The sequence below is a fragment of the Oncorhynchus tshawytscha genome, linkage group LG09 (assembly GCF_018296145.1).
Source record: "Oncorhynchus tshawytscha isolate Ot180627B linkage group LG09, Otsh_v2.0, whole genome shotgun sequence".
NCBI classification, from domain to species: domain Eukaryota; kingdom Metazoa; phylum Chordata; class Actinopteri; order Salmoniformes; family Salmonidae; genus Oncorhynchus; species Oncorhynchus tshawytscha.
The window spans coordinates 51,648,353-51,675,043 of NC_056437.1; the positions used below are offsets into that span (position 1 = coordinate 51,648,353).

The 26,691-nt window shown below is 42.7% G+C and overlaps 1 protein-coding gene across 1 annotated transcript; it reads right to left on the bottom strand.

Annotated features, from left to right (window-relative positions):
- Positions 1-32: 32 nt before the first annotated feature.
- On the bottom strand, positions 33-26,691 carry LOC112259374 (solute carrier family 22 member 4-like). Its single transcript, XM_024434082.2, has 10 exons — positions 26,112-26,691; positions 13,952-14,055; positions 13,695-13,849; positions 13,439-13,610; positions 13,140-13,266; positions 1,256-1,356; positions 927-1,141; positions 658-840; positions 384-519; positions 33-292 (listed from the first exon to the last, which is right to left on the bottom strand). The coding sequence occupies exons 1-10, from the start codon at positions 26,502-26,504 to the stop codon at positions 226-228; spliced, it is 1,653 nt and encodes a 550-aa protein (XP_024289850.1). The 5' UTR covers positions 26,505-26,691; the 3' UTR covers positions 33-225.

Sequence of the window (26,691 nt, forward strand, 5' to 3'; positions counted from 1 at the left end):
TGTTGTGTGTAGATTGATGAGAGAAAAAAAAATATTTAATCAATTTTAGAATCAGGCTGTAATGTAGCAAAATATGGAAATGTCAATGGGTCTGAATACTTTCCGAATACACTGTACAATTTCATAAAGTAAAAGATAGCTAATAATTTCAAACCAGAATACTGTTTTGTAGTTGTAATGCACATCCAAGAGAAAACAATTGTATTGTAGAACAAGATTCACAATTTAGACTCCTTCCCGAAACACCGAGCTATCAATGTTTTTGGTATCTTGGTCTGTGTTGCATCGACACCTGTAGAACAGACAAAAACACGTATTTGAAACAATTCTTCATTCATATTTTATACGGATGGACATAAAGAAGGACGGACAGTCAAACTCACCCTTTGATTTGTTGCATCTGTGAGATGGTTTCTGGCAACACCCTCCCGTATGTCTCAGGTAAAATGAAGCAGCACAGACCGCCACATATTGCCAGGCTACCAATAACTATGTATGGGAGGTACTTGTAGTAATTTCCTGCAAATAACAAAATCAAGACGTTTTCAGTACCAAGGGAGGGGTCTGAATATCAGCAAAGCAAATTCACAGTGAGAGACATTGTCAATCTTGTTCATCTCCACTGATCAAAGAAAGGGACCATGAGTCAGGTTTTACCGAGGTAGATGATGAAGGGGGAGAGGATGGTGACTATGCGTGCTGCCATGGAGCACGTCCCCATAGCCATGTTCCTACCCACGGTGGGGAAGAGCTCCGACGTGACGGCGTACACCACACAGAATGCTGCGGTGATGGCAAACTTCCCCACCATCTCCAGAAAGATTGCCACTCCTGGGAGATCTGAAACATAGAGAGACAGCCAGGTGTAAACTGGGTGATAAATATCTGTAAATGACACTCCCTCTGAGACTGTCAATTAATTTTACCTGTTGGGACAATGTTAATGAAGAGAATAACAGTGCCACCTAGGAAGAGAGTGGAGGACTGGCAGAAGTGTCTGGAACAGTATTTGAGAAGCACCAGGGCGATGAAATAGGCGGGCACTTCTACAACTCCAGACAGGAAGCAGTTGATATAGGGATTTCCATTGAGGTTGTTTGTGTTCAAAATCAGGGCAAAGTAACCACAGGAGATTATCATCCTGCAGAGAAGGGAAATCAAAGATACAGAGCCTATTGAGCATGATGAACAGGCACAAACAAAGTCGTTTTCAGGGCCATTGATATTGTTTAGGACTTCAGCTGCTTGGACTTACCACAGAAGGGAACACATAACTGTGATTGAGAGCATGTTGCTGCTCCTCATGACATCCAGAATGTTGTGTTTCATGTCCTTCATGGTCAGAGCATCTTCTACCTGGTAATATGTGGGTAAGTCATCATCAGGATACATCATTTTTAAAAGCAAAATGCATAATGGTTGACATTTGTTGAGAGTAAATTCATACCCAGCCATCCCCTGTGTCTCAAGATGTCTTGAGTCATCTTAAAACACATTTCTAAGACTTGTCTTGAGACATGGACTGTGTCTCATTACACACCATGACATTTTGTGCCATGTCGTCACAAAGACATGCAATGCAAAGCGCTTGACAACATTTTAACACACACACACACACACACACACACACACACACACACACACACACACACACACACACACACACACACACACACACACACACACACACACACACACACACACACACACACACACACACACACACAGTTGTAGTCAGAAGTTTACATACACTTTAGCCAAATACATTAAAACTCAGTTTTTCACAATTTCTGACATTTAATCCTAGTAAAAATTATTTGTTTTAGGTCAGTTAGGATCACCACATTATTTTAAGAATGTGAAATGTCAGAATAATAGTAGAGAGAATGATTTATTTATTATTTTACTTTTATTTATTTCATCACATCCCCAGTGGGTCAGAAGTTTACAAACACTCAATTAGTATTTGGTAGCATTGCCTTTAAATGTTTTAATTTGGGTAAAACATTTTGGGTAGCCTTCCACATGCTTCCCACAATATTGGCCCATTCCTCCTGACAGAGCTGGTGTCACTGAGTCAGGTTTGTAGGCCTCCTTGCTCGCACACGCTTTTTCAGTTCTGCCCAAAAATGTTCTATAGGATAGAGGTCAGGGCTTTGTGTTGGCCACTCCAATACCTTGACTTTGTTGTCCTTAAGCCATTTTGCCACAACTTTGGAAGCATGCTTGGGGTCATTGTCCATTTGGAAGACCCATTTGCGAACAAGCTTTAACTTCCTGACTGATGTCTTGAGATGTTGCTTCAATATATCCACATTGTTTTCTTTCCTCATGATGCCATCTATTTTGTGAAGTGCACCAGTCCCTCCTGCAGCATAGGACCCCTCAACATGGTGCTGCTACCCCTGTGCTTCACGGTTGGGATGGTGTTCTTCGGCTTGCAAGCGTTCCCCTTTTTCCTGCAAACATAACGATGGTCATTATGGCCAAACAATAGTCTGGCTTTTTGATGGCGGTTATGGAGCAGTGGCTTCTTCTTTGCTGTGCGGCCTTTCAGGTAATGTCGATATAGGACTCGTTTTACTGTGGATATAGATACTTTTGTACCTGTTTCCTCCAGCATCTTCACAGGGTCCTTTGCTGTTGTTCTGGGATTGATTTACACTTTTCGCACCAAAGTATGTTCATCTCTAGGAGACAGAACGCATCCCATGGTGTTTATACTTGCGTACTATTGTTTGTACAGATGAATGTGGTACCTTCAGGCATTTAAAAAGCTCCCAAGGATGAACCAGACTTGTGCAGGTCTACAATCTTTTTCTGAGGTCTTGGCTGATTTCTTTTGATTTTCCCATGACGTCAAGCAAAGAGGGACTGAGTTTGAAGGTAGGTCTTGAAATGCATCCACAGGTCCACCTCCAATTGACTCAAATTATGTCAATTAGCCTATCAGAAGCTTCTAAAGCCATCGCATAATTTTCTGGAATTTTCCAAGCTGTTTAAAGGCACAGACAACTTAGTGTATGCAAACTTCTGACCCACTGGAATTGTGATAGAGTGAATCATAAGAGAAACAATCTGTGTGTAAACAACTGTTGGAAAAAATACTTGTGTCATGCACAAAGTAGATGTCTTAACCGACTTGCCAAAACTATAGTTTGTTGACAAGAAATGTGTGGAATGGTATATATATATACACTGAGTGTCAAAACATTAGATGCTTCTTCCTAATATTGAGTTGCACCCCCTTTTGCCCTCAGAATAGCCTCAATTCGTCGGGGTATGAACCCAGAGTCTCTGGTGGCACAGCTGGCGCTGCAGTACAGCGCCCTTAACCACTGCACCACCCGGGAGGCCATTATTGCAGTTCTTGAAACAAACTGATACCCCTGGCACCTACCACCTTACCCCGTTCAAAGGCACTTAAATCTTTAGAATTTTTTATATATATTTTTTTATTTCACCTTTATTTAACCAGTTAGAACAGTTGAGAACAAGTTTTCATTTACAACTGCAACCTGGCCAAGATAAAGCAAAGCAGTGTGACAAAAACAACAACAGAGTTACACATGGGATAAACAAACGTAGAGTCAAAAACACAATAGCAAAATCTATGTACGGTGTGTGCAAATGTAGTAAGGTTAGGGAGGTAAGGCAATAAATAGGCCATAGTGGGGAAATAATTACAACTTAGCATTAACACTGGAGTGATAGATGTGCAGATGATGATGTACAAGTAGAGATACTGGGGTGCAACAAAAAAAACAATATGGGGATGAGGTAGTTGGGTGTGCTATTTACAGATGGGCTGTGTACGGGTACAGTGATCGGAAGGCAGCAATGACAGCTGATGCTTAAAGTTAGTGAGGGAGATGTAAGTCTCCAGCTTCAGTGATTTTTCAATTCGTTCCAGTCATTGGCAGCAGAGAACTGGAAGGAAAGACAGCCAAAGGAGGTGTTGGCTTTGGGGATGACCATTGTAATATACCTGCTGGAGCGCGTGCTACAGGTGGGTGTTGCTATGGTGACCAGTGAGCTGAGATAAGGCGGGGCTTTACCTAGCAAAGACTTATAGATGACCTGGAGCCAGTGGTTTTGGTGACGAATATGTAGCAAGGGCCAACCAACGAGAGCATACAGGTCGCAGTGGTGGGTAGTATATGGGGCTTTGGTGACAAAACGGATTTGCTGAGTAGAGTGTTGGAGGCTATTTTGTAAATGACATCGCCGAAGTCAAGGATTGGTAGGATAGTCAGTTTTACAAGGGTGTGTTTGGCAGCATGAATGAAGGAGGCTTTGTTGCAAAATAGGAAGCTGATTCTAGATTTAATTTTGGATTGGAGATGCTTAATATGAGTCTGGAAGGAGAGTTTACAGTCTAACCAGACACCTAGGTATTTGTTATTGTCAGAACCGTCCAGAGTGGTGATGCTAGGCAGGCGGGCGGGCAGGTGTGAGCAGCAATCGGTTGAAGAGCATGCATTTAGTTTTACTTTCATTTAAGAGCAGTTGGGGGCCACGGAAGGAGTGTTGTATGGCATTGAAGCTCGTTTGAAGGTTTGTTAACACAGTGTCCAAGGAAGGGCAAGATGTATACAGAATGGTGTTGTCTGCGTAGAGGTCAATCAGAGAATCACCAACAGCAAGAGCGACATCATTGATATATACAGAGAAAAGAGTATGTCCAAGAATTGAACCCTGTGGCACCCCCATAGAGACTGCCAGAGGTCCGGACAACAGGCCCTCCAATTTGCCACACTGAACTCTCTCTGAGAAAGAGTTGGTGAACCAGGCGAGGCAGTCATTTTGGGTTGCCCATTCACCTTCTGAATGGCACAAATACACAATCCATGTCTCAATTGTCTCAAGGCTTAAAAATCCTTCATAAACCCGTCTCCTCCCCTTCATCTACACTGAATGAAGTGGATTTAACAAGTCTTTAATAAGGGATCATAGCTTTCACGTGGATTCACCTTGTATGTCTATGTCATGGAAAGAGCAGCGGTTCTTAATGTTTTGTACAATCAGTATGTATCTATTTTTATAATGATAATAACAAGATAACACATTTTTATTAAAACAAATAAAGTTATGAAAAACCCCTGATTGAGATTTTGTATATTGATATTCAATAGAGCAGTGTTTCCCAAACTAAGTCCTCGGGACCCCAAGGGGTGTACATTTTCAAATCTAGAGTCGGCTTTCTATTCCGCAACAAAGCCTCCTTCACTCACGCCGCCAAACTTACCCTAGTAAAACTGACTATCCTACCGATCCTCGACTTTGGCGATGTCATGTACAAAATAGCTTCCAATACTCTACTCAGCAAACTGGATGCAGTTTATCACAGTGCCATCCGTTTTGTTACTAAAGCACCTTATACCACCCACCACTGCGACCTGTATGCTCTAGTCGGCTGGCCCTCGCTACATATTCGTCGCCAGACCCACTGGCTCCAGGTCATCTACAAGTCCATGCTAGGTAAAGCTCCGCCTTATCTCAGTTCACTGGTCACGATGGCAACACCCACCCGTAGCACGCGCTTCAGCAGATGTATCTCACTGATCATCCCTAAAGCCAACACCTCATTTGGCCGCCTTTCGATCCAGTTCTCTGCTGCCTGTGACTGGAACGAATTGCAAAAATCGCTGAATCGCTTTAGCAATCGCTAAACGATTGCTGCAGCTGTACACAGTCTATCGGTAAATAGCCCACCCAATTTTACCTACCTCATCCCCATACTGTTTATATTTATTTACTTTTCTGCTCTTTTGCACACCAATATCTCTACCTGTACATGACCATCTGATCATTTATCACTCCAGTGTTAATCTGCAAAATTGTAATTATTCGCCTACCTCCTCGTGCCTTTTGCACACAATGTATATAGACTCTCTTTTTTTTCTACTGTGTTATTGACTTGTTAATTGTTTACTCCATGTGTAACTCTGTGTTGTCTGTTCACACTGCTATGCTTTATCTTGGCCAGGTTGCAGTTGCAAATGAGAACTTGTTCTCAACTAGCCTACCTGGTTAAATAAAGGTGAAATATTTTTATTTTTATTTTTTGTGTTTGTCCCAGCACTACACAGCTGATTCCAATAATCAACTAAGCACTGATGAGAAGCCTATTGTATGACGTTTCCACTGGATCAGAACATGACATTTTTCCCATTCACGCTGAGTGGCTATCAAAAGGGAGAGAGCTGGAAAGATTGTTCTAATACATTGAGGAATTATTGTAATTCTCAATGGATGTAAAAATGGATGTAAAAACATCTCAAGTGATGTAAAAACCAGAGGCACAACATTGGTTTTAGATGTGGGGGGACATACAATTTTACCTGACCACTCAGATGCCTCTGCATGGTCCAAAAGCACTGCGTTGCCTCGTTTTGTATCACATTCAAATGATACAACTGTTGGGGACAAAAATGCAATTTCAGATTGTGGGGAGGACATGTCACCCCTGCCCCCAGTGAAAGTTGCGCCCCTGGTAAAAACACACTTTGTTTGCTTGCTGTTTAAGGCGAAGAAAACATTACTTTGAGAAGCTCCACAGGTCATTAGAGGTGGTGCGTTAAACCAATCAGAAATACTATCAGATCCCCAAATGGGTACATGTATAAGCCTAAATTTGCCCACCGGCCAGGTACTGTAGCTTATAGGCCTGGTTCTATGCGTCTGTGTTTCTCAACATTGACAGGAACGCTCCAAACAAAGACAATGACTAAATTGACAGAACTCGTAAATGGAATGAAATAAACCCAAAACTTTCTCACAAGTGTAGCATAGTTTGTTCACTCTGCAAACAATGTGTCCACTCCGACAATGAGAACAGGAAGACTGGAATAATAATATTGAACGCATTAAAACTAAACCGTAACCGTAACCAAAGTAACAAACATTGTAGACTAGAAATTATATGAATTAACTGTGAATGTACTACTGGTGATATATGTAATGGGGCATTGATAGACACTAACAATCAAATGCAAACAATTCACACAATGCAGTGAAACAATGAACGTGCACAGATTGGCGGGAGAGCGCACATTCTGGAGAGAGAAGTGCATTGTGCATCTGGATGTATGGTCAATCTGACGTCTGCATTGGCCATGCTGCATTTAGGGTGATATGGCCTCATTAGAAGTCAGGGCAAGAATTGAAAATCAGAGGCAAGGTTGAATTATTGCTGTCCATCAATGATTCCCAACCAAATGTAATGTGCTTGAGCAATTTTTTACAAAAACAATGGATATACAGTATGATTGTTAATTTTTTGACGTGAACTGAAGCAGCAACTATGACAGGAGAAGGCTTGAAGGGCCCAAGCAAGACTATACCTACAGGCCAAGTTTGGTAGGCACATATCCTGAAGTTGAACTCATTCAAATGGAAGAAATGTGAACCTTTTAATCATTACTTGATCTCAACTTGCCCTGATGACAGAAGCTTGTTTTAACACCCTCACAGGAGATTGGCCCCAAGGAGGACCTTGGTCAGCTGACGTTGAGTGCAGAAAATGGTTTGCAAATCCCCTATGTAGGGTATGTGCTGGCAGAGGTAAAGGTGGGGACCTTGGTGTTGAGGAACAGAGAAATGGTGATTTCAAGAAATGAAATTCATAACCCTGGAAATCTACCCATATTAGGAAGGAATGTCATTGGATTATGTTGGGATGCTCTGGTACCTCTCATTTGTCAAACAGAACCAACCATGGTGAACATTGTCTAAATGAGCCAGGACCCTGAGCACTGGGAGGAGCTACAAGAACAAGATCCCACCCTCAGACGTCGACACCCATATGTTGCCCAAGGGGCAAGACCTGCCGATGAAGAAAATAACTGGGAGACTGCAGCTGTGCTCCTATTGGAGAGGGCTAGTCTAGAGCTCAAAGATGGGGTACTCACTCGTCGGGTTTTGGACCCAGAAAAGCATCAGCATGCAGCCAAATCCATGGGAGAAATGGCCATGTTGGAATGGCCAAGATGCACACAGAAAAGGAAAGGGCAGTCGAGGTGGGTGTAACATCTTAACCTGTACATGTGTGCAATAAAACTTTTCATAAATCCATAGAGGACCTGGTGAGTCTACCCCCTTCTACCCCCTGAAAAATCTACCTCTGCCTGTGGAAATCTACCTCTGCCTGTGGAAAAGTGGGGAAGGATGCCCAGAGGAAGACTAAGCCAGTGTGCTCTGAAGTGAAATATGGTAAAAATCCAAACCATGTCTTATCAATAGCTGATGCTATGGAACAGAGGAAGGTACTCCAGAGCATGCCCCCGACGAGAGACCCCGGTGGAGAACCAGGGGCAGACCGATGTCCAATACCCCAGACGGTCACCAAGGAGGAACATGGGAAGACACCCCTCCCAACTCCAATAGTGAGAAAAATAAATGGGCCTAAAGTAGTTGCAAAGTGCACCCGAGGACAGGCGGCGAAAAGTGGAGGAGAGTCATGATATGACTAAATAAAATGTTTTGAATTCTACCAGGAAATGGCTTGCTCTCACTCTTTTTTTTTTGTGTGCGCATTTTGTGTGATTTGTGTTTCTGTTGGGCAGAGGAAGAATGCGCTCGAAGTCAAACGAATGGGGGCAAGAAAAGGGAACCAATGAAAGATAACTTGGGTAGCAGTAGATATAAACGTTGACCAGCTGACGGCAAGGATTCCCTGTGTATGTGATGCTCGTCGTTTGATGTGACACAGACAGGGTGGCGAGAGTGGGGAAACAGAAGAGTCAATGTCTGTTCTTAAGTTGATTCTTTGCCTGACAAGGTGAAGTTAGGATATAAGTTATCCTATACGAGAGTATGTGCCAAATACATTAAGATGTTACAGGTGTCAAGCGTATGGGCATGTGGCAGCAGTGTGTAGGAGGGAGGGTCCAAGGTGTGAGAAATGTGCAGAAGGGCATGAGACAAAGGAATGTGTAGTATTGGGGAAAGAAGTGGAATGTGTTAATTGTAGGGGTGCCCATGGAGCTGGGGATCAGAAATGTCTCGTGCAAGAGAGGCAGGTTGAGGTTTCCAGGGTTAGAGTAGAGCAGAAGTTGTCATATGCTGAGGCAGTGAAGAAAGTAGAGGAAGATGGGTTTAAGGGAGAGGATCTCAGAAACTGGAAAAGGGGCGGAGCTCTGGCCACATCATTGATGGAAAACACAGACTGGAGTAACAGGGACGTTCACAGTTGAACTCTTTTCCATTGGACTGGATTTTAATGAACTGATTTCTCATTTTAATGAGTAGACTCTGGTTTATTCTAACCATATATTCAAAGTTAAATGTGTGGCATTGTACTGCACATAATTTATTTGTGCTACAGGCCTAACCCACAGGGGGTGTTTCTGGAATCGACAGAGCAGAAGGAAGACCATGAATGGATTTCCCCACCCTCTAAACTGGAGAAAGACCTTTTTCTTTTTGTGGAATAAAATTTCACTTTCGGCCATTAGTGTGTGGCCTAAATTTGTACCTACCTCTGTTCCCCCCAAAAATCTATACTGTTTGTTGAAGCTCTGCCTCCTTGTGTTTTTGGTCACTGATGTGGTTCCCAACTGGCCACTCTGATTGAACATGAATCTTGAGTCCTGGTGCGCAAACTTTCCACCAGGTGGCGGTGTCGGTTACTTTATGACACATTCACGGGTCACGACAGAGGAGTTTTGGTTCCTGACTCAAAGGGAATACCCTGCCGTCTCCTTGTGAGCATTAAAAGTCCTGGTACCCTTCGTCAGCTCATACAGTATCTGTGTGAAGCTGGATTCAGTGCTCTCGTCTGCATTAAAACCAAATATCAATCCAGGTTGAATGTGACTGCAGAGATGAGGTGCGTACTGTCGACCACGCCCCCTTACTTTGAGAAGCTCCGACCCGACATGCATCACACGCACCCATCTCATTAGTAGTGGTGAGATATGAGACATTATGTCAGACTAATTTGCAATTGACTGTCTTAGCCCCACATTAAAAGTATGTGATAGTGAGTTGAGAAGACAGAAATACTGTTTTTTCAATTGACTGCCATAGCCCCAAATAAAAAATATAACTGAGTTAGTGTCTTAATGTCTTATTTCTAAGATGTCTTATATATTTAAGACATTTTTTACATTTTGATTTATCTAACCTTTACATTGACAGGGAGTCAATGCTGAGACCAAGGTCTCTATTCCAGATAAGCCCTGTATAGCACCGCAATACACATAAAAATACAATGTACACATTAAACTACACATTCATATACACACAATACACGTAATTGCACACAATACACAAAAAGCAAAACACAATCATAAAAAAACACATTCTTCAAGATAAAAGGTCCCCCAACAGCTTTCTGAAACACCCTAGAGGCACCAATTCCAAAAATGTTTACGAACGTTGGAGATCATTCCACACATGATTGTCACGTTCGTCATAATGATGAGACCAAGGCGCAACGTGAGTAGAGTTCCACATCATTTTTATAAACTGAAACTCACCTAACATAACAACAAACAACCAACCAAACATGAAGCTATACAAATAGTGCAGACAGGCAACTATGCATAGACAAGGTCACACAACACAAATGAGGAAAATGGCTACCTAAATATGATCCCCAATCAGAGACAACGATAAACAGCTGTCTCTGATTGGAAACCATATCAGGCCAACATAGACATACAAAATCTAGAGTACCCACCCTAGTCACACCCTGACCTAACCAAAATATATAGAAAACAGAGATATCTAAGGTCAGGGCGTGACAATGATGCAATTTCTTTTTACTAAGACCAGATATACCAAACTCATTGGAAATCGAAGGGGGATCTCCAGAGTTAGTCATCCCTGAGACCGGGTCTGGCATCCTGTACAGAACGTCTTTAAGTTAACAATGAAGAAAGTTAAGGCAGAAGTTTATGCAGGAGGGCTTTATCAACAAAAGGTTTAATGCATCAGTCTATGAGACTTCAAAGAGGGCCAGCCAACATATCGCTCGTAATAAAGCGCAGTGCACTGAGATACACTGCGTACAATGTCTTCAATACAGTGGCAGCTGCATTCATACGTCTCAAGACATGTCTTAGAGATGGTGATGAATGGGAAGGTTGCCCCTGCATTCTATTACCTGCATATCCTTTATCTCCATTAGCACAGAGTCCACCATCTATCTCACGTTTGTTATTCTGCAGTGATTCACTGCATTGGTTAAAACACATCAGGAACCTTTAACTAGAGTATTCTGATGAATGACCTGGATTACGCCATAAAACAGGAAGGAATGCATTAGCCTCTCAAGTGATTTACCATTGGTTGATCTACTTCATTCAGGTTATGTACTGCAGCAAAAAGGACTTTGACTTCAACTGGATTGGTACCTAAAATATATACAGTGCCTTGCGAAAGTATTCGGCCCCCTTGAACTTTGCGAACTTTAGCCACATTTCAGGCTTCAAACATAAAGATATGAAACTGTATTTTTTTGTGAAGAATCAACAACAAGTGGGACACAATCATGAAGTGGAACGACATTTATTGGATATTTCAAACTTTTTTAACAAATCAAAAACTGAAAAATTGGGCGTGCAAAATTATTCAGCCCCATTACTTTCAGTGCAGCAAACTCTCTCCAGAAGTTCAGTGAGGATCTCTGAATGATCCAATGTTGACCTAAATGACTAATGATGATAAATACAATCCACCTGTGTGTAATCAAGTGTCCGTATAAATGCACCTGCACTGTGATAGTCTCAGAGGTCCGTTAAAAGCGCAGAGAGCATCATGAAGAACAAGGAACACACCAGGCAGGTCCGAGATACTGTTGTGAAGAAGTTTAAAGCCGGATTTGGATACAAAAAGATTTCCCAAGCTTTAAACATCCCAAGGAGCACTGTGCAAGCGATAATATTGAAATGGAAGGAGTATCAGACCACTGCAAATCTACCAAGACCTGGCCGTCCCTCTAAACTTTCAGCTCATACAAGGAGAAGACTGATCAGAGATACAGCCAAGAGGCCCATGATCACTCTGGATGAACTGCAGAGATCTACAGCTGAGGTGGGAGACTCTGTCCATAGGACAACAATCAGTCGTATATTGCACAAATCTGGCCTTTATGTAAGAGTGGCAAGAAGAAAGCCATTTCTTAAAGATATCCATAAAAAGTGTCATTTAAAGTTTGCCACAAGCCACCTGGGAGACACACCAAACATGTGGAAGAAGGTGCTCTGGTCAGATGAAACCAAAATTGAACTTTTGGGCAACAATGCAAAACGTTATGTTTGGCGTAAAAGCAACACAGCTCATCACCCTGAACACACCATCCCCACTGTCAAACATGGTGGTGGCAGCATCATGGTTTGGGCCTGCTTTTCTTCAGCAGGGACAGGGAAGATGGTTAAAATTGATGGGAAGATGGATGGAGCCAAATACAGGACCATTCTGGGAGAAACCCTGATGGAGTCTGCAAAAGACCTGAGACTGGGACAGAGATTTGTCTTCCAACAAGACAATGATCCAGAACATAAAGCAAAATCTACAATGGAATGGTTCAAAAATAAACATATCCAGGTGTTAGAATGGCCAAGTCAAAGTCCAGACCTGAATCCAATCGAGAATCTGTGGAAAGAACTGAAAACTGCTGTTCACAAATGCTCTCCATCCAACCTCACTGAGCTCGAGCTGTTTTGCAAGGAGGAATGGGAAAAAATTTCAGTCTCTCGATGTGCAAAACTGATAGAGACATACCCCAAGCGACTTACAGCTCTAATCGCAGCAAAAGGTGACGCTACAAAGTATTAACTTAAGGGGGCTGAATAATTTTGCACGCCCAATTTTTCAGTTTTTGATTTGTTAAAAAAGTTTGAAATATCCAATAAATGTCGTTCCACTTCATGATTGTGTCCCACTTGTTGTTGATTCTTCACAAAAAAATACAGTTTTATATCTTTATGTTTGAAGCCTGAAATGTGGCAAAAGGTCGCAAAGTTCAAGGGGGCCGAATACTTTCGCAAGGCACTGTATTTATTTATCAGATTCAAAGACAAACACTTTTGTAATTCTTCTGTGGATGTTTTTTGTTTTACTCCATATCCTTAGGAAGTTTATTTTATGACATGATGTAAGCTAAACTGTAGCTAAGTAAGCTAGCTCACCTCTGAGGGAGTGAAGATGACCTCTGGGGCTTCAACTCTGTTCCTCCTGGCAGCGTCTCTCAGTATGGCCTCAGCCTCCTCAACTCTTCCCTGAGAGAGCAGCCATCTGGGAGACTCTGGGATGACCCTATACCAATTCATACACAGTCATAAAAAAACTAAACTGAAGCCCTTTGTGCAGTCAGGCTAATGAAGTATGCAATAAGTAATGTACCTTGCTGAAAGAAGAGGCCACAGATCATTGACTAAGTAGAAGGTTTTGCGGGAAAAACATTTTTGTGGGGATCAATTGTGCTTACCACCATAGAGGCATGTATATGAGTCCAGAGCCTGCCATGGGCACCAGCAACCACCTCCACTCACGGATGAAGTATGCCACAGCTGACATTAACATGTAGCCAATCGCTGAGCTCAGGAACACTCCAAGAGAGGAGAATACGACTCGAACTCCAGGGCTCAGTATTTCTGTCCCTAGGACCAGATATGCAAGTTCAGTAAATTGTCCAAATGTACAAGAGATACTGTAGTTACAAGGAATGCTTATTTTCAACCTACCAAGAACATACGCTATGACATAGTTGGAGACTGATCCAGCACCAACAAAGAAGAAAATAATACTGAATGACTCCCAGTTTGGGGAGAATATTTGTGCGAATGTGGCCACAATCTGGATTATTACAGTAGTGAAGAGTGCTGGCTTTCTTCCAAACCTATTGATGGAAAAGAATGCAAGGTCACGTCTCACATGATTCTCCATTAGCACTGAGGGTCACATTATGAGAGTATACAGTATGACAGGATACAGTACTGACCTGTCGGACATCTGGCCAGAGATGAATGTTCCCACAAGCGCACCAAAGTAGTGAATTGATGTGGTCAAAGGAACTTTGTACGCGTTATCACACACCACATCCCACTGCAAAATACACATATTTCCTCATTTACACAAATGTATTTTCTCTACCCTTTACAAAAAGTGAAACTGCAGTTACTGTGCAGTAACTGTTATTCTGAATTCCAGTAACTGTTGAATGCTGTAACTGCAAAAATAATCACAGTAGAATTGCAAAATGATGACAAGACAACATAGTAACAAATCAGTTAGTTTCTGGATGCAGTAATTGCAGTACAACTGCAACATACACTGCCTGTCACGTTGTATAAATGATTGGGAGACGGGCGCAGGAATTCGTAATAGGGGGGTTTAATAATCCACCCAAAATATACAACATGCCACGAAAAGGCAAGGGACGAAGCCCAAAACAAACACGTATACAAAAACACATCGACGTAACCCAAACAGAAGAGCGAGGTAAAAACTCTACTAAATACACGGAACGAGACTCGCAATACACTACACAGGGCGAGACCCGTAATAACAAGTGCACAATACATGCAGCACGAAAGCCGAAATAACAAAGCACAGGTACTCACAGACCAACTGACATGGGAACAATAACCGACAAGACAATGGTGAACAGAGGGCACAGATATATAATTACTAATAGGGGGAATTGGAATCAGGTGTGCGTAATGAGACAGTTCAGTGATGCCTAGAGGCTGGTGACGTAGACCTCCGGAACTGGTGCTTGAAATGAGCAGCAGTACCGGGGGAATTTGTGACAGTACCCCCCCCAGACACGCTGACAGAGCAGCGGAAAGTCAACGGAATCGGGGACGACAGCCGTCGGCACTAGTTCCGGAGGTCTACGTCACCGGCCTCGGGGATGACCACATGGTCGTGGTGCGGGTCGGTCAGGGAGCTGATGGTGAAAATCCCTGGTCAGCGAAGTGTCCAGGATGTCCACTGCAGGAACCCAGCCCCAACTCTCTGGGCCATACCCCTCCCCTGACGCGCTGCACCAGCAGTGGGACAACACCGGCCTCGAGGACGACCACAGTAACGCGTAGCGGATTGATCAGGGCCAGTTGCAGCTACTGAAGTTGCGGCGCCACCGGACGGATCAGTTGCAGCTGCCGAAATTGCAGCAGTGTCGGACGGGCCAGTTGCAGCAGTGTCGGACGGGCCAGTTGCAGCAGCGTCGGATGGGCCAGTTGCAGCAGTGTCGGACGGGCCAGTTGCAGCAGCGTCGGATGGGCCAGTTGCAGCTGCCGAAGTTGTGGCGGCTTCGGATGTGCTAGTTACAGCTGCCAAGTCAATCAGCAGACTAATTGACTTGAAAACGTTTTAGTATATTTATAACTTTATAAGTGGCCTAGCAGTTGTCATTAACGTGTTATGGGTTAGATGGAATGATCTTTGCTCCCGAGTGGAGCAGCGGTCTAAGGCAGTGCATCTCAGTGCTCGAGGCATCACAACAGACCCCATGGTTTGAATCCAGGCTGTATCACATCCGGCCGTTATTGGAAGTCCCATAGGGCGGCGCACAATTGGCCCAGCGCCATCCGGGTTTGGCCGGTGTAGGTCGTCATTGTAAGTAAGAATTTGTTCTTAACTCACTTGCCTAGTTAAATAAAGGTTACATTTTTTAAAAAAGGCCAGAGGCCAGGAACAAGGGTGGCCTGTCTCTGAAACATAATGTTTCCGTAAGGGTGAGATAGTAGACATGTTATAGAGCTAATACTATAGATTGTGAACTATTACACTATAACACTGTCTGATAGCTTCACTGTTATATATCATTATATTCTCTCTATATTTGAGAGAGCGGTGGGAGCGGTGAAGGATGCTATATTAACAACATGGAACTGGACAACGGCGCAAATGAAGGGTATCTTAAAGTATGCATCATGGGCAGTGTTAGTGGTAGCAGGGTTTACCTTGTTAGCATTGCTGGGATATCACCTTCTGAAGGCGTTGATGTTGAAACGTGTATGCAGTGCTGATTTACCTCAACATGAGGTCCAGTTGATTCAGGCCATCGCACATGTACTGTATATCGGGTGGCCATGGAGGGAGAAGGAGGAGATGGGGGCTGAGTTAGGATGATACAATCGTGGGGTGTATAGAGCCTTCATTTTTGTGGACCCCAGCGGAACAGTATCCCAAAGGTATAGAGTCAGGCTAAGGGAGTGCGGGAATCGTCCTGTTATCAAACTTCAGTTTTTTTCTCAAAGTTTTGAAGTTTATATATAGTTGAACAGTATGGAGTTACTATTAAAAAGGGAGGGACTGTTGGGTTCTAGCTTGAAATTGAGTAATTATTGTTATCATACTAGAATGCATTGATTACTTTTACTGAGTGAGACAAGGGGGAGTGCAGAACGTTTTAACTTCTGTCAAAACATGTTATTGTTAAATCTCATGGCTCATAAGGAGGGAGGCAAAGGGCAACAGTCTGGTTTCAGTCACTGATAAGGTAGGACATTTGTAGATTAGGGAGAGGTGAGGAATTCGGCCCGAGGTCAGGTCAGATGAAGTGAGAAGGAACAGTTCTATTTCACACACATACAGTATACCTCCACGCCCACGAAGGTTCTAGAATCAGGCAGGGCCATGACTACACCAGTGAGAGGAACCAATTAAGTTCCTGACTAGCAACAGAGATGTATTGGCTGTCTAGATGTGCAAGGAGTTGAGTCCGCCTAGTAGGAGGGTATAAATATATGTAATTGTGTAAACATGTCTTTGTCTTTGCAGCTGTATGACCCAGTGGATGAATAAAGTTGGTTTGAGATTTTCCTAGTCGTCCGTTTGAGTTTTTACTCTGTTGGTTCAGAACCTAACAACGGATAATCATGAATTAATTGTGAATAATAATAAGTGCGAAAGTTACAGAAGTATAAATATCATACACTCCCACCAAATGCTAACCTCCCCTGGTAATAGGTTAGCATGTCTTGGGGGTATGATCTTTGTGCCTCTGTAACTTTCTCATTCATCATTATTCACGATTTATTCATAATTATCCATAATCATGGTAGCATCCACATTAATGTAGAAGTGTTCAGAAACATATTATATTCTTATTTACAATAAATGTGACTCTGAAACACAACCAAAACTAGCTGCAAATGCCTCCAACAAGTGTGTAGAGTCATAAGCGGGATGTTGTCATTGTGTGCTAGGAAAATTTCAAGCTGGTCTATGCTGGTCAGATGCTGGTCAAGCTGGTCAAACTTCTCTGACCAGCATGGTCTAGCTGGTTTTGGCTGGTGACCAGACTTTGTTGTGATTTTGCTGGCGAGCATTCACTGTGTTTTGGACAAGCTAAAGCAAAACCAGCGTCATGTTTTGGTGTGCAGTTCACAAACTATTTGTTCTTTTTGAACGACTCTGTTTACTGACTCGAGAGATGTGATACGTTTTTTTTTCAGAGTGACTTGTTTATTTTTGATGTTCTTTTGACCTGGCCGCAATGAATTTATGCAGCAGGATTTATAGATGCTCCTCATGGTCACCGGCTCTGGAGTTGTGCTCCAACCAGCAAATGTCTATCATGCGTGCAGAAAGTACAGCATGTTGCAGCTAACATAGAGAAGAAAAAGATACATTTAGAACTGATAATTTATCATATGGTACAAGAATGTACGCAATTAATTCATGATTCAATGTTATCAATGTTGCTTTGTAGAAGCTACAGCTTTGTAGAAACCGTTTGGGGGGGTTGCTGCAGTTGTGGCCGCAACTAGACCTGGTTTCAAAGGTATCAATGAATAATCATATTTGTATACACTCTTTGAAAAAAGGGTTCCATAAGGGTTCTTCGGCTGTCCCCATAGGAGTACCCAGTTGGTTCCAGGTAGAACCCTTTTGCGACATGAACTGACATGTTGTCCACCCAATCAAAGGATCAGAGAATGAATCTAGTACTGAAAGCATAATGTCACGGTCGTCTTAATAACATTCGGAACAAGGCGCAGCATGATATAGGTTCCACATCTTTTTATTTGTGAAACGCACAAAAACAATAAAGGGCAAACGACACGTGAAGCTATGTAGTGCTCACAGGCAAATACACATAAACAAGATCCCACAAAAAAACAGTGGGGAAATGGCTGCCTAAATATGATCCCCGATCAGAGACAACGCTAAACAGCTGCCTCTGATTGGGAACCATACCAGGCCAACATAGAAATAAAACAACCTAGATTACCCACCCTAGTCACACCCCGACCTAACAAAAATAGAGAATAAAAAGGCTCTCTATGGTCAGGACGTGACACATAAGCTACAGCTAGCTAGCACTGCAGTGCATAACATGTGGTGAGTAGTTGACTCAAAGAGAAAGAAAATAGTTGAACAGTTTAAAAAAAATTGATTTCTTCCTAAATTAAAGTAGAAGCAAAGAGAAATAGAGAGAGAGAGATTGTCATTTTTTTTTAAATTTCAGTTTTACTTACTTAGTAGGCAAATGCACCGAGTTTAGCCTACTGAAACACCCTGCTCAAACAGAGGGATGCTATGTTAGCTAGCTGGCTATGACTATCGAACACAACACTGGAACTCTTCCTAGTCAAGCTAAGCTTTTGGTTTGACTAATTTATTGCCACCGGGGCCCGCCAGTGTAACTGCTTACTGACTGTACACTGCAACATTCTTGCATCATTTTAGCGGGTTTACTAATGTGTTAGTTCTATTAGCTATGCTGACTATGACATTACTTTAGCTAATATGGTGACAATGATGTAGACTGTGTGTAGTGGTTTGGCTTGGAAAGTTTTTTTTCGCCTGGTGACATACAGCTGATGTGTTGTGCACTGAAGTCCACAAGTGAAGAGAAGAGGTGAAAGGACGAGAGTGCATAACATAGATGAGAGAAGGAATACAACGTGGCTGCTATGAAACTGTGAACTGTGTTCACGATTGACCCATGTATTCATTCCGCCAATTCTGTTGAAAAATGTTTCTTAAACAGAAGCAAACGGAACAAAACGGGGATTAACATACCTGAATTTGTCCAGTAGAAACTATTGTTTGCAACTGTTGGACTAATGCAGGCAAGATGCAGGCAAGAGTATGCAAGGCGGTATTGAATGTTACTGTCTGTCACATCAAATTTGTCTCTCGACCTGTGGGCACCTACATACAAACTTTCATTCATAGGCTAGGTTATAGCAACCTCATGATGGATATAGGGAAAATTTGAGTATCATGTAGTAGCCTAAACCTATCGCTGTTACATTAAACTGGGTGAATGGAATATGAATGACAGTCATCCAATATGCTGTAATAAAAATAAGGCCATGCTCATGGAAAGAAATCGTCCTCCCTCATCTGAAATGGCACTGACCGCTACTGCTGCCATATTAAATAATTTAGCTGCTGTTAGCTTAGCTGACAAGCATCTCTTTAATAAACAACATTACATTTCTCCCTTGTGCTCACCAGAGATGTGGTACATTGTAAACAAGACTAGCTGTTAGGTTGATAACTTATGTTTTGTTTTTTTGTCAGCGCAACCTGTTATTTCGACTGGTTCATTGAATGAGTTTGTCTGTGGATGTGTTCTGTGTGATGCTTGGATGACGAAGTTTACCAAAACAAATTGCAATAAAAGTTGAAATTTACGAATAAAGTTGTGAAGACCTTTATTTCCCATCAGTACGAAACATTGTTAAGATGCTTTTCAGACAACAATGCTGACTAGACGAGTTTGTTACATCATATGTTCTGTTGCTACTGTTCCAATCACATATTTGTGATGGTACGCTGCAGGGACCACTCAACAATGATCACAAATATGTGATCGTACTCGTCAAAGGGTGAAGACCAGGTGAGGGGGGTTAGAGAGAATATGAACTCAGCAAAAAAAGAAACGTTCCCTCATTGTCAACTGCAATTATTTTCAGCAAACTTAACATGTGTAAATATTTGTATGAACATAACAAGATTCAACAACTGAGACATAAACTGAACAAGTTCCACAGACATGTGACTAACAGAAATGGAATAATGTGTCCCTGAACAAAGGGGGAGGGGGGTCAAAATCAAAAGTAACAGTCAGTATCTGGTGTGGCCACCAGCTGCATTAGGTACTGCAGTGCATCTCCGCCTCATGGACTACACCAGATTTGCCAGTTCTTGCTGTGAGATGTTACCCCACTCTTCCACCAAGGCACCTGCAAGTTCTCAGACATTTCTGGGGGGAATGGCCTTAGCTCTCACCCTCCGATCCAACAGGTCCCAGACGTGGTCAATGGGATTGAGATCCGGGCTCTTCGCTGGCCATTGCAGAACACTGACATTCCTGTCTTGCAGGAAATCACACAAAGAACGAGCAGTATGTCTGGTGGCATTATCGTGCTGGAGGGTCATGTCAGGATGAGCCTGCAGGAAGTATACCACATGAGGGAGGAGGATGTCTTCAATGTAACGCACAGCATTGAGTTTGCCTGCAATGACAACAAGCTCAGTCGCGATGATGCTGTGACACACTGCCACAGACCATGACGGACCCTACACCTCCAAATAGATCCCACTTCAGAGTACAGGCCTCGGTGTAACGCTCATTCCTTCGACGATAAACGTGAATCCGACCATCATCCCTGGTGAGACAAAACCGCGACTCATCAGTGAAAAGCACTTTTTGCCAGTCCTGTCTGGTCCAGCAACGGTGGGTTTGTGCCCATAGACGACATTGTTGCCGGTGATGTCTGGTGAGGACCTGCCTTACAACAGGCCTACAAGCCCTCAGTCCAGCCTCTCTCAGCCTATTGCTGACAGTCTGTGCACTGATGGAGGGATTGTGTGTTCCTGGTGTAACTCGGGCAGTTGTTGTTGCCATCCTGTACCTGTCCCACAGGTGTGATGTTCGGATGTACGGATCCTGTGCAGGTGTTGTTACACGTGGTCTGCCACTGCAAGGGCGATCATCTGTCCGCCCTGTCTCCCTGTAGCTCTGTCTTAGGCATCTCACAGTACGGATATTGCAATTTATTGCCCTGGCCACATTTGCAGTCCTCATGCCTCCTTCCAGCATGCCTAAGGTACGTTCACGCAGATGAGCAGGGACCCTAGGCATCTTTCTTTTGGTGTTTTTCAGAGTCAGTAGAAAGGTGTCCTAGAAAGGTGTCCTCTTTAGTGTCCTAAGTTTTCATAACTGTGACCTTAATTGTCCACCGTCTGTAAGCTGTTAGTGTCTTAACGTTCACCCACAGCAAAATGGCATGAAAAGGGGTGCGAGTAAGGGAGAGGAAAAGTTCTCTGTACGGCCCACCAGAGTATTCCCTCCTACCGGTGAGCCTGGTCTTTTAGTGGACAGGTGGAGACAAAATTACCAGTAGTCCCGCAATACAGGCAACTCTTAGTGTGAAGCCCGTACAGCCATTCGGCTGGAGACAGCCTAGCTCTACCTAGGTGCATTGGTTCGGGAAGAGATGAATCAGCAGACTTCATAGACTCTCGGGGGAACTCGGGTAGCCTCGGGTTCTCTCGGCAACGAAGCCTTTGGGGACTTCCGGGAGGCCTCGGAGACGAGGTGGTATCCCCTTGGGCGGCGAGTGAAATTGAATCTCTTCTGCTTCCTTCAATCCCTTAGTTGGCCATCGAGCCAAATGGTCAAGGCGATGAGCAAGTCGAGATCCATTGGTAGATCCCTGGCTGCAAGCTCGTCCTATACTTCCTCCGATACTCCGTGCAGGAACATGTCGAACAGAGCTTCCGGGTTCCAGGCACTCTCAGCTGCCAACATGCTGAAATACACAGCATTGTCTGCCACACTGCGGGAGTCTTGCCGAAGCAACTTAAGGGCAGCCTGTCTCCCAGACAATGGAGCATCGAAAATGTTCTTTACCTACACCACAAGCTCCTCCAGACTGAAGCATACGGCCGACTGTTGTTCCCATACTGCTGTTGCTCAGGCGAGAGCCCTCCCACACATCAGCGTGATAAAGTATGCTATCTTAGGGCGGTCCGAGGGGAAGGAGGAGGACTGCAGCTCGGTAATGAGGGAACACTGAGCGAGGAATGCCCGACAGGTGCCAAACTCTCCATCAAAGCGTTCCGGGGGAGGTAAGCGGGGTACCTGGGAAACCGGGGTGGCCGGGGAGGTGGCCCTATTACCAGCCTGGTTACTGAGGGGCTGGGAGGTTACCGTCGTGGTAGGCTGCCTAACAGACAACCCGCGGCATTGCTCCAGCAATGTGTTCAACGTTCTGTAATGAGGTTCGGCCAAAATCTGAAACCCTTCCATGAACCCACGAAGAAACTCCTCATGCCTTCCAATGGTGGCTCCTTGGGAGGAGATGGCGTTGCGGAGCTGGACCGAGTCTGCTGGGTCAGTCATGGCCAGTTTGTACGATCACGTTTCAGGGAAGACCCAGATGCAGACAGTGTAAAAGTAACACATGTAGAACAGGGGACAGGCAAAACGACAGGTCAAAAGCAGACAGAGGTCAGTAATCCAGATCAGAGTCCAAAATGTTGAGAACGGCAAGCAGTCTCGGGGTCATGCCTTACATTTAGCAAAAAACATGACAGGATAACGTTTTCCTACGATATGATGTTGGTCATGAAGAACCATCCGGTTACAGAGTTCTGTCATTTGTTCCTTTGGGCGAACCGTTTAAGGTGCCACGTAGAATCCTTTGATTTGTACCTGTAGGGCAGTGGTAGTCTGTAGTATTTCTGAGGGTGTAAGTGTCCTGTGTGTAGCTGGTGTAGAGAGTCAGGCGCAGGACAGCAAATATGAGTAATCAACGTACTTTTACTCAAAATGACAAATGTACAAAGTAACATCACGAGCACACAAAATGACGGACCGGAAATACAATAAACAATCACTCACAAACAAACATGGGGATCAGAGGGTTAAATAATAAACAGGTAATTTGGTGAGTGAAACCAGGTGTGTAAGACTAAGACAAAACAAATGTAAAATGAAAAGTGGATCAGCGGTGGCTAGAAGACTGGTGACATCGACCGCCGAACGCTGCCCGAACAAGGAGAGGGACCGACTTCGGCGGAAGTCGTTACAGAGGGAGCCGCTTTTGTAAAACAATATCACTGGGTGAGCCGCTATACCCTTCGGAGAAGGGGGGTTGAGGAGTCACAAAGTCAAATTGATTCATACATGATATAAAATGGATTCATATTTAAGATACTATTAACATAGGCCATCAAGCTATTTGATTATCTGATTTTCTATTTTAGGACACTTGGGGGTATCAGAAACAAATGTGTCAAATAATTTGACGAATCTTTAGAATCTGACTTTATTAGTCACTCTTATTATCTCAATAAAAGTTATAGCACAATATACTGTATGTCAAATCAGGTAATGGCAAATGTGAGCCTGAAGGAAGTATGCTTTGGTATGATTTGCATCAGAAAGGTATTAGAAAGTTCAGGAAAACCTCAGGGATGATCATGATTTTTCAACGCTGATATTGATACCGATTATTGGAGGACCAAAAAAAAGCTGATACCGATTTTTTAAAATGTATTTATAATAATGACAATTACAACAATACTGAATGAACACTTATTTTAACTTAACATAATACATCAATAAAATCAATTTAGCCTCAAATAAACAATGAAACATGTTCAATTTGGTTTAAATAATGCAAAAACAAAGTGTTGGAGAAGAAAGTAAAAGTGCAATATGTGCCATGTAAGAAAGCTAACGTTTCAGTTCCTTGCTCCGAACATGAGAACATATGAAAGCTGGTGGTTCCTTTTAACATGAGTCTTCAATATTCCCAGGTAAGAAGTTTTAGGTTGTAGTTATTATAGGAATTATAGGACTATTTCTCTCTATATCATTTGTATTTCATTAACCTTTGACTATTGGATGTTCTTATAGGCACTTTAGTATTGCCAGTGTAACAGTATAGCTTCCATCCCTCTCCTCGCTCCTACCTGGGCTCGAACCAGGAACACATCGACAACAGTCACCCTCGAAGCAGCGTTACCCATGCAGAGCAAGGGGAACAACCACTCCAAGTCTCAGAGCGAGTGATGTTTGAAACGCTATTAGCGCACACCCCGCTAACTAGCCAGCCATTTCACATCGGTTACACCAGCCTAATCTCGGGAGTTGATAGGCTTGAAGTCATAAACAGCGCAATGCTTGAAGCACAACGAAGAGCTGCTGGCAAAACGCATGAAAGTGCTGTTTGAATGAATGCTTACGAGCCTGCTGCTGCCTACCACCACTCAGTCAGACTGCTCTATCAAATCATATACTTAGTTATAAAATAATAACACACAGAAATACGAGCCTTAGGTCATTAATGTGGTCGAATCCGGAAACTATCATCTCGAAAACAAGAGGTTTATTCTTTCATTGAAATACAGAACCGTTCCATATTTTATCTAACGGGTGGCATCCATAAATCTAAATATTCCTGTTACATTGCACAACCTCCAATGTTATGTCATAATTACGTAAAATTCTGGCAAATTAGGCCGGCCCAAACTGTTGCATATACACTGACTCTGCGTGCAATGAACGCAAGAGAAGTGACACAATTTCACCTGGTTAATATTGCCTGCTAACCTGGATTTCTTTTAGCTAAATATACATGTTTAAAAATATATACTTCTGTGTATTGATTTTAAGAAAGGCATTGGTGTTTATGGTTAGGTACACGTTGGAGCAATGACAGACCTTTTTCGCAAATGCGCACTGCATCGATTATATGCAACGCAGGACACGCTAGATAATCTAGTAATATCATCAACCATGTGTTGTTATAACTAGTGATTACGATTGATTACGTTTAACGCTAGCTAGCAACTTACCTTGGCTTCTTACTGCATTCACGTAACAGGTGGGCTCCTCGTGAGGCAGGTGGTTGGAGCATTGGACTAGTTAACTGTAAGGTTGCAAGATTGAATCCCCCGAGCTGACAAGGTAAAAATCTGTCGTTCTGCCCCTGAACGAGGCAGTTAACCTACCTAGAGGCAGTTAACCCACCGAGGCAGTTAACCCACTGTCATTGAAAATAAGAATGTGTTCTTAACTGACTTGCCTAGTTAAATAAAGGTGTCAATTATTATTATTTATTTTTTTAATCGGCCAAATCGGTGTCCAAAAATACCCATTTCCGATTGTTATGAAAACCTGAAATCTGCCCTAATTAATCGGCCATTCCGATTAATCGGTTGACGATAAAAACAATATTTCTGTTATATGTATTTGAAATACATATTTAAAATTACACTTGATTATTTTGTCATTGTATTTCACTGACCTGAACTACAATCCAATGTATTTTGAAACAAGATACTTTCAAGACCTGTAATTTGTATTTTGAAAGTACATAATCATTTTCTATACCATTGTTTTTGTGATTCACAATTCTGTGGCCCCTTTTCACCCTGCATTGGTATCAGAAGTCTGATGGCACTAGGATGTGATAAGAGTCAATAATAATACCCAGCGTGCAATTGTACATTTTTACATTTACATTTTGGTCACAGCAGAATGTCACCATGTCATTGGTTTTAGGTTAAAGAGTTGGATGGAAAAAAATACAATTCCCTTATGTTGATGATTTTTGCAAATCCAATCAGTTTTCCACATTGATACAACATCATCACATTGATTTTATTTGTTGAAATGACGTGTACCAGTTTTTAGCCCAGTGGGTCTTATGCAGTGTGACTAACAGTCAGTGCATTCAACTAAGGTTGTCATACAAGCACATTTCACAGTCATAGCAAATAAAAAGTTATATATATATATATATTTTTTTTTTTTACTGTTACTGAGAATGTTGCTGTAGTGAATGCGTGGCACTTGCAAATGTATTTTGTGTTTTTCGAAATGACAAAATACCTCAATATACCTGTATTTTATGTAAATACAATACTTTGCAAAAATATATTGTACTTTGGTTGAATAAAAATGGAATTTAGAGTATCTTGTATTTGTATCAAGACACATTTTGATGTATAGCACCTTTCTGACTATAACTGCAATTATTTGTTTATGTAAGCATTGGAAGTTTATCCTGCACATATTTGCTTTTCATTCTCTTTTTATTATCATACACACCATTTTTTAGGTGCTTGGTAATAGTCAATCATGTTTGCAGTGATTTGCAATACATTTTTCTCACCTCCGTGACAAATGTTGACTGGTAGACCTCTTTGCTGTATTTCCAACCGTCCAAGCAACTCTCCAGCTCAATTTCACTCACGTTGATATCCACATTTGGAATTATATTCAGGCCAGAGTATTTTTTAACCGTCTCCAGTCTGAGTCTCGAGCACGAGCTACGCTGTGACACACCATTCGTTGTCACCATGGGGATGGTCACATTTCTCCACATGTCACTGACATTATAATCCTCAGGAATAAAGCACTCATGTGGCGGGGTATCGCCTACAAACACTATATAAATACCAGTAAATCCATTGGGCAGGATGCTGATGGCCAATGCCAAGAAGATTGTCTGCTGAAAGGGTCCCCATGTTCCCAAGAAAGCTGTGATTCCATCGTAATCTCTCATATTGGTGCTGTGTTCAGTTAACCTTTATTTATAGTCAAGAAACTTCTTTGCTTAAAGAAAACTGCCTGAACCATATAGCTGCTCCGGAGGTTGTTGTAGTGTTGTTGGATAGCATCTGTCCCCATCTGACATCGACATCAAACATCAGAGCTCTCTCCTTTTATGGGCCATCCCCTCACTTGGAGGC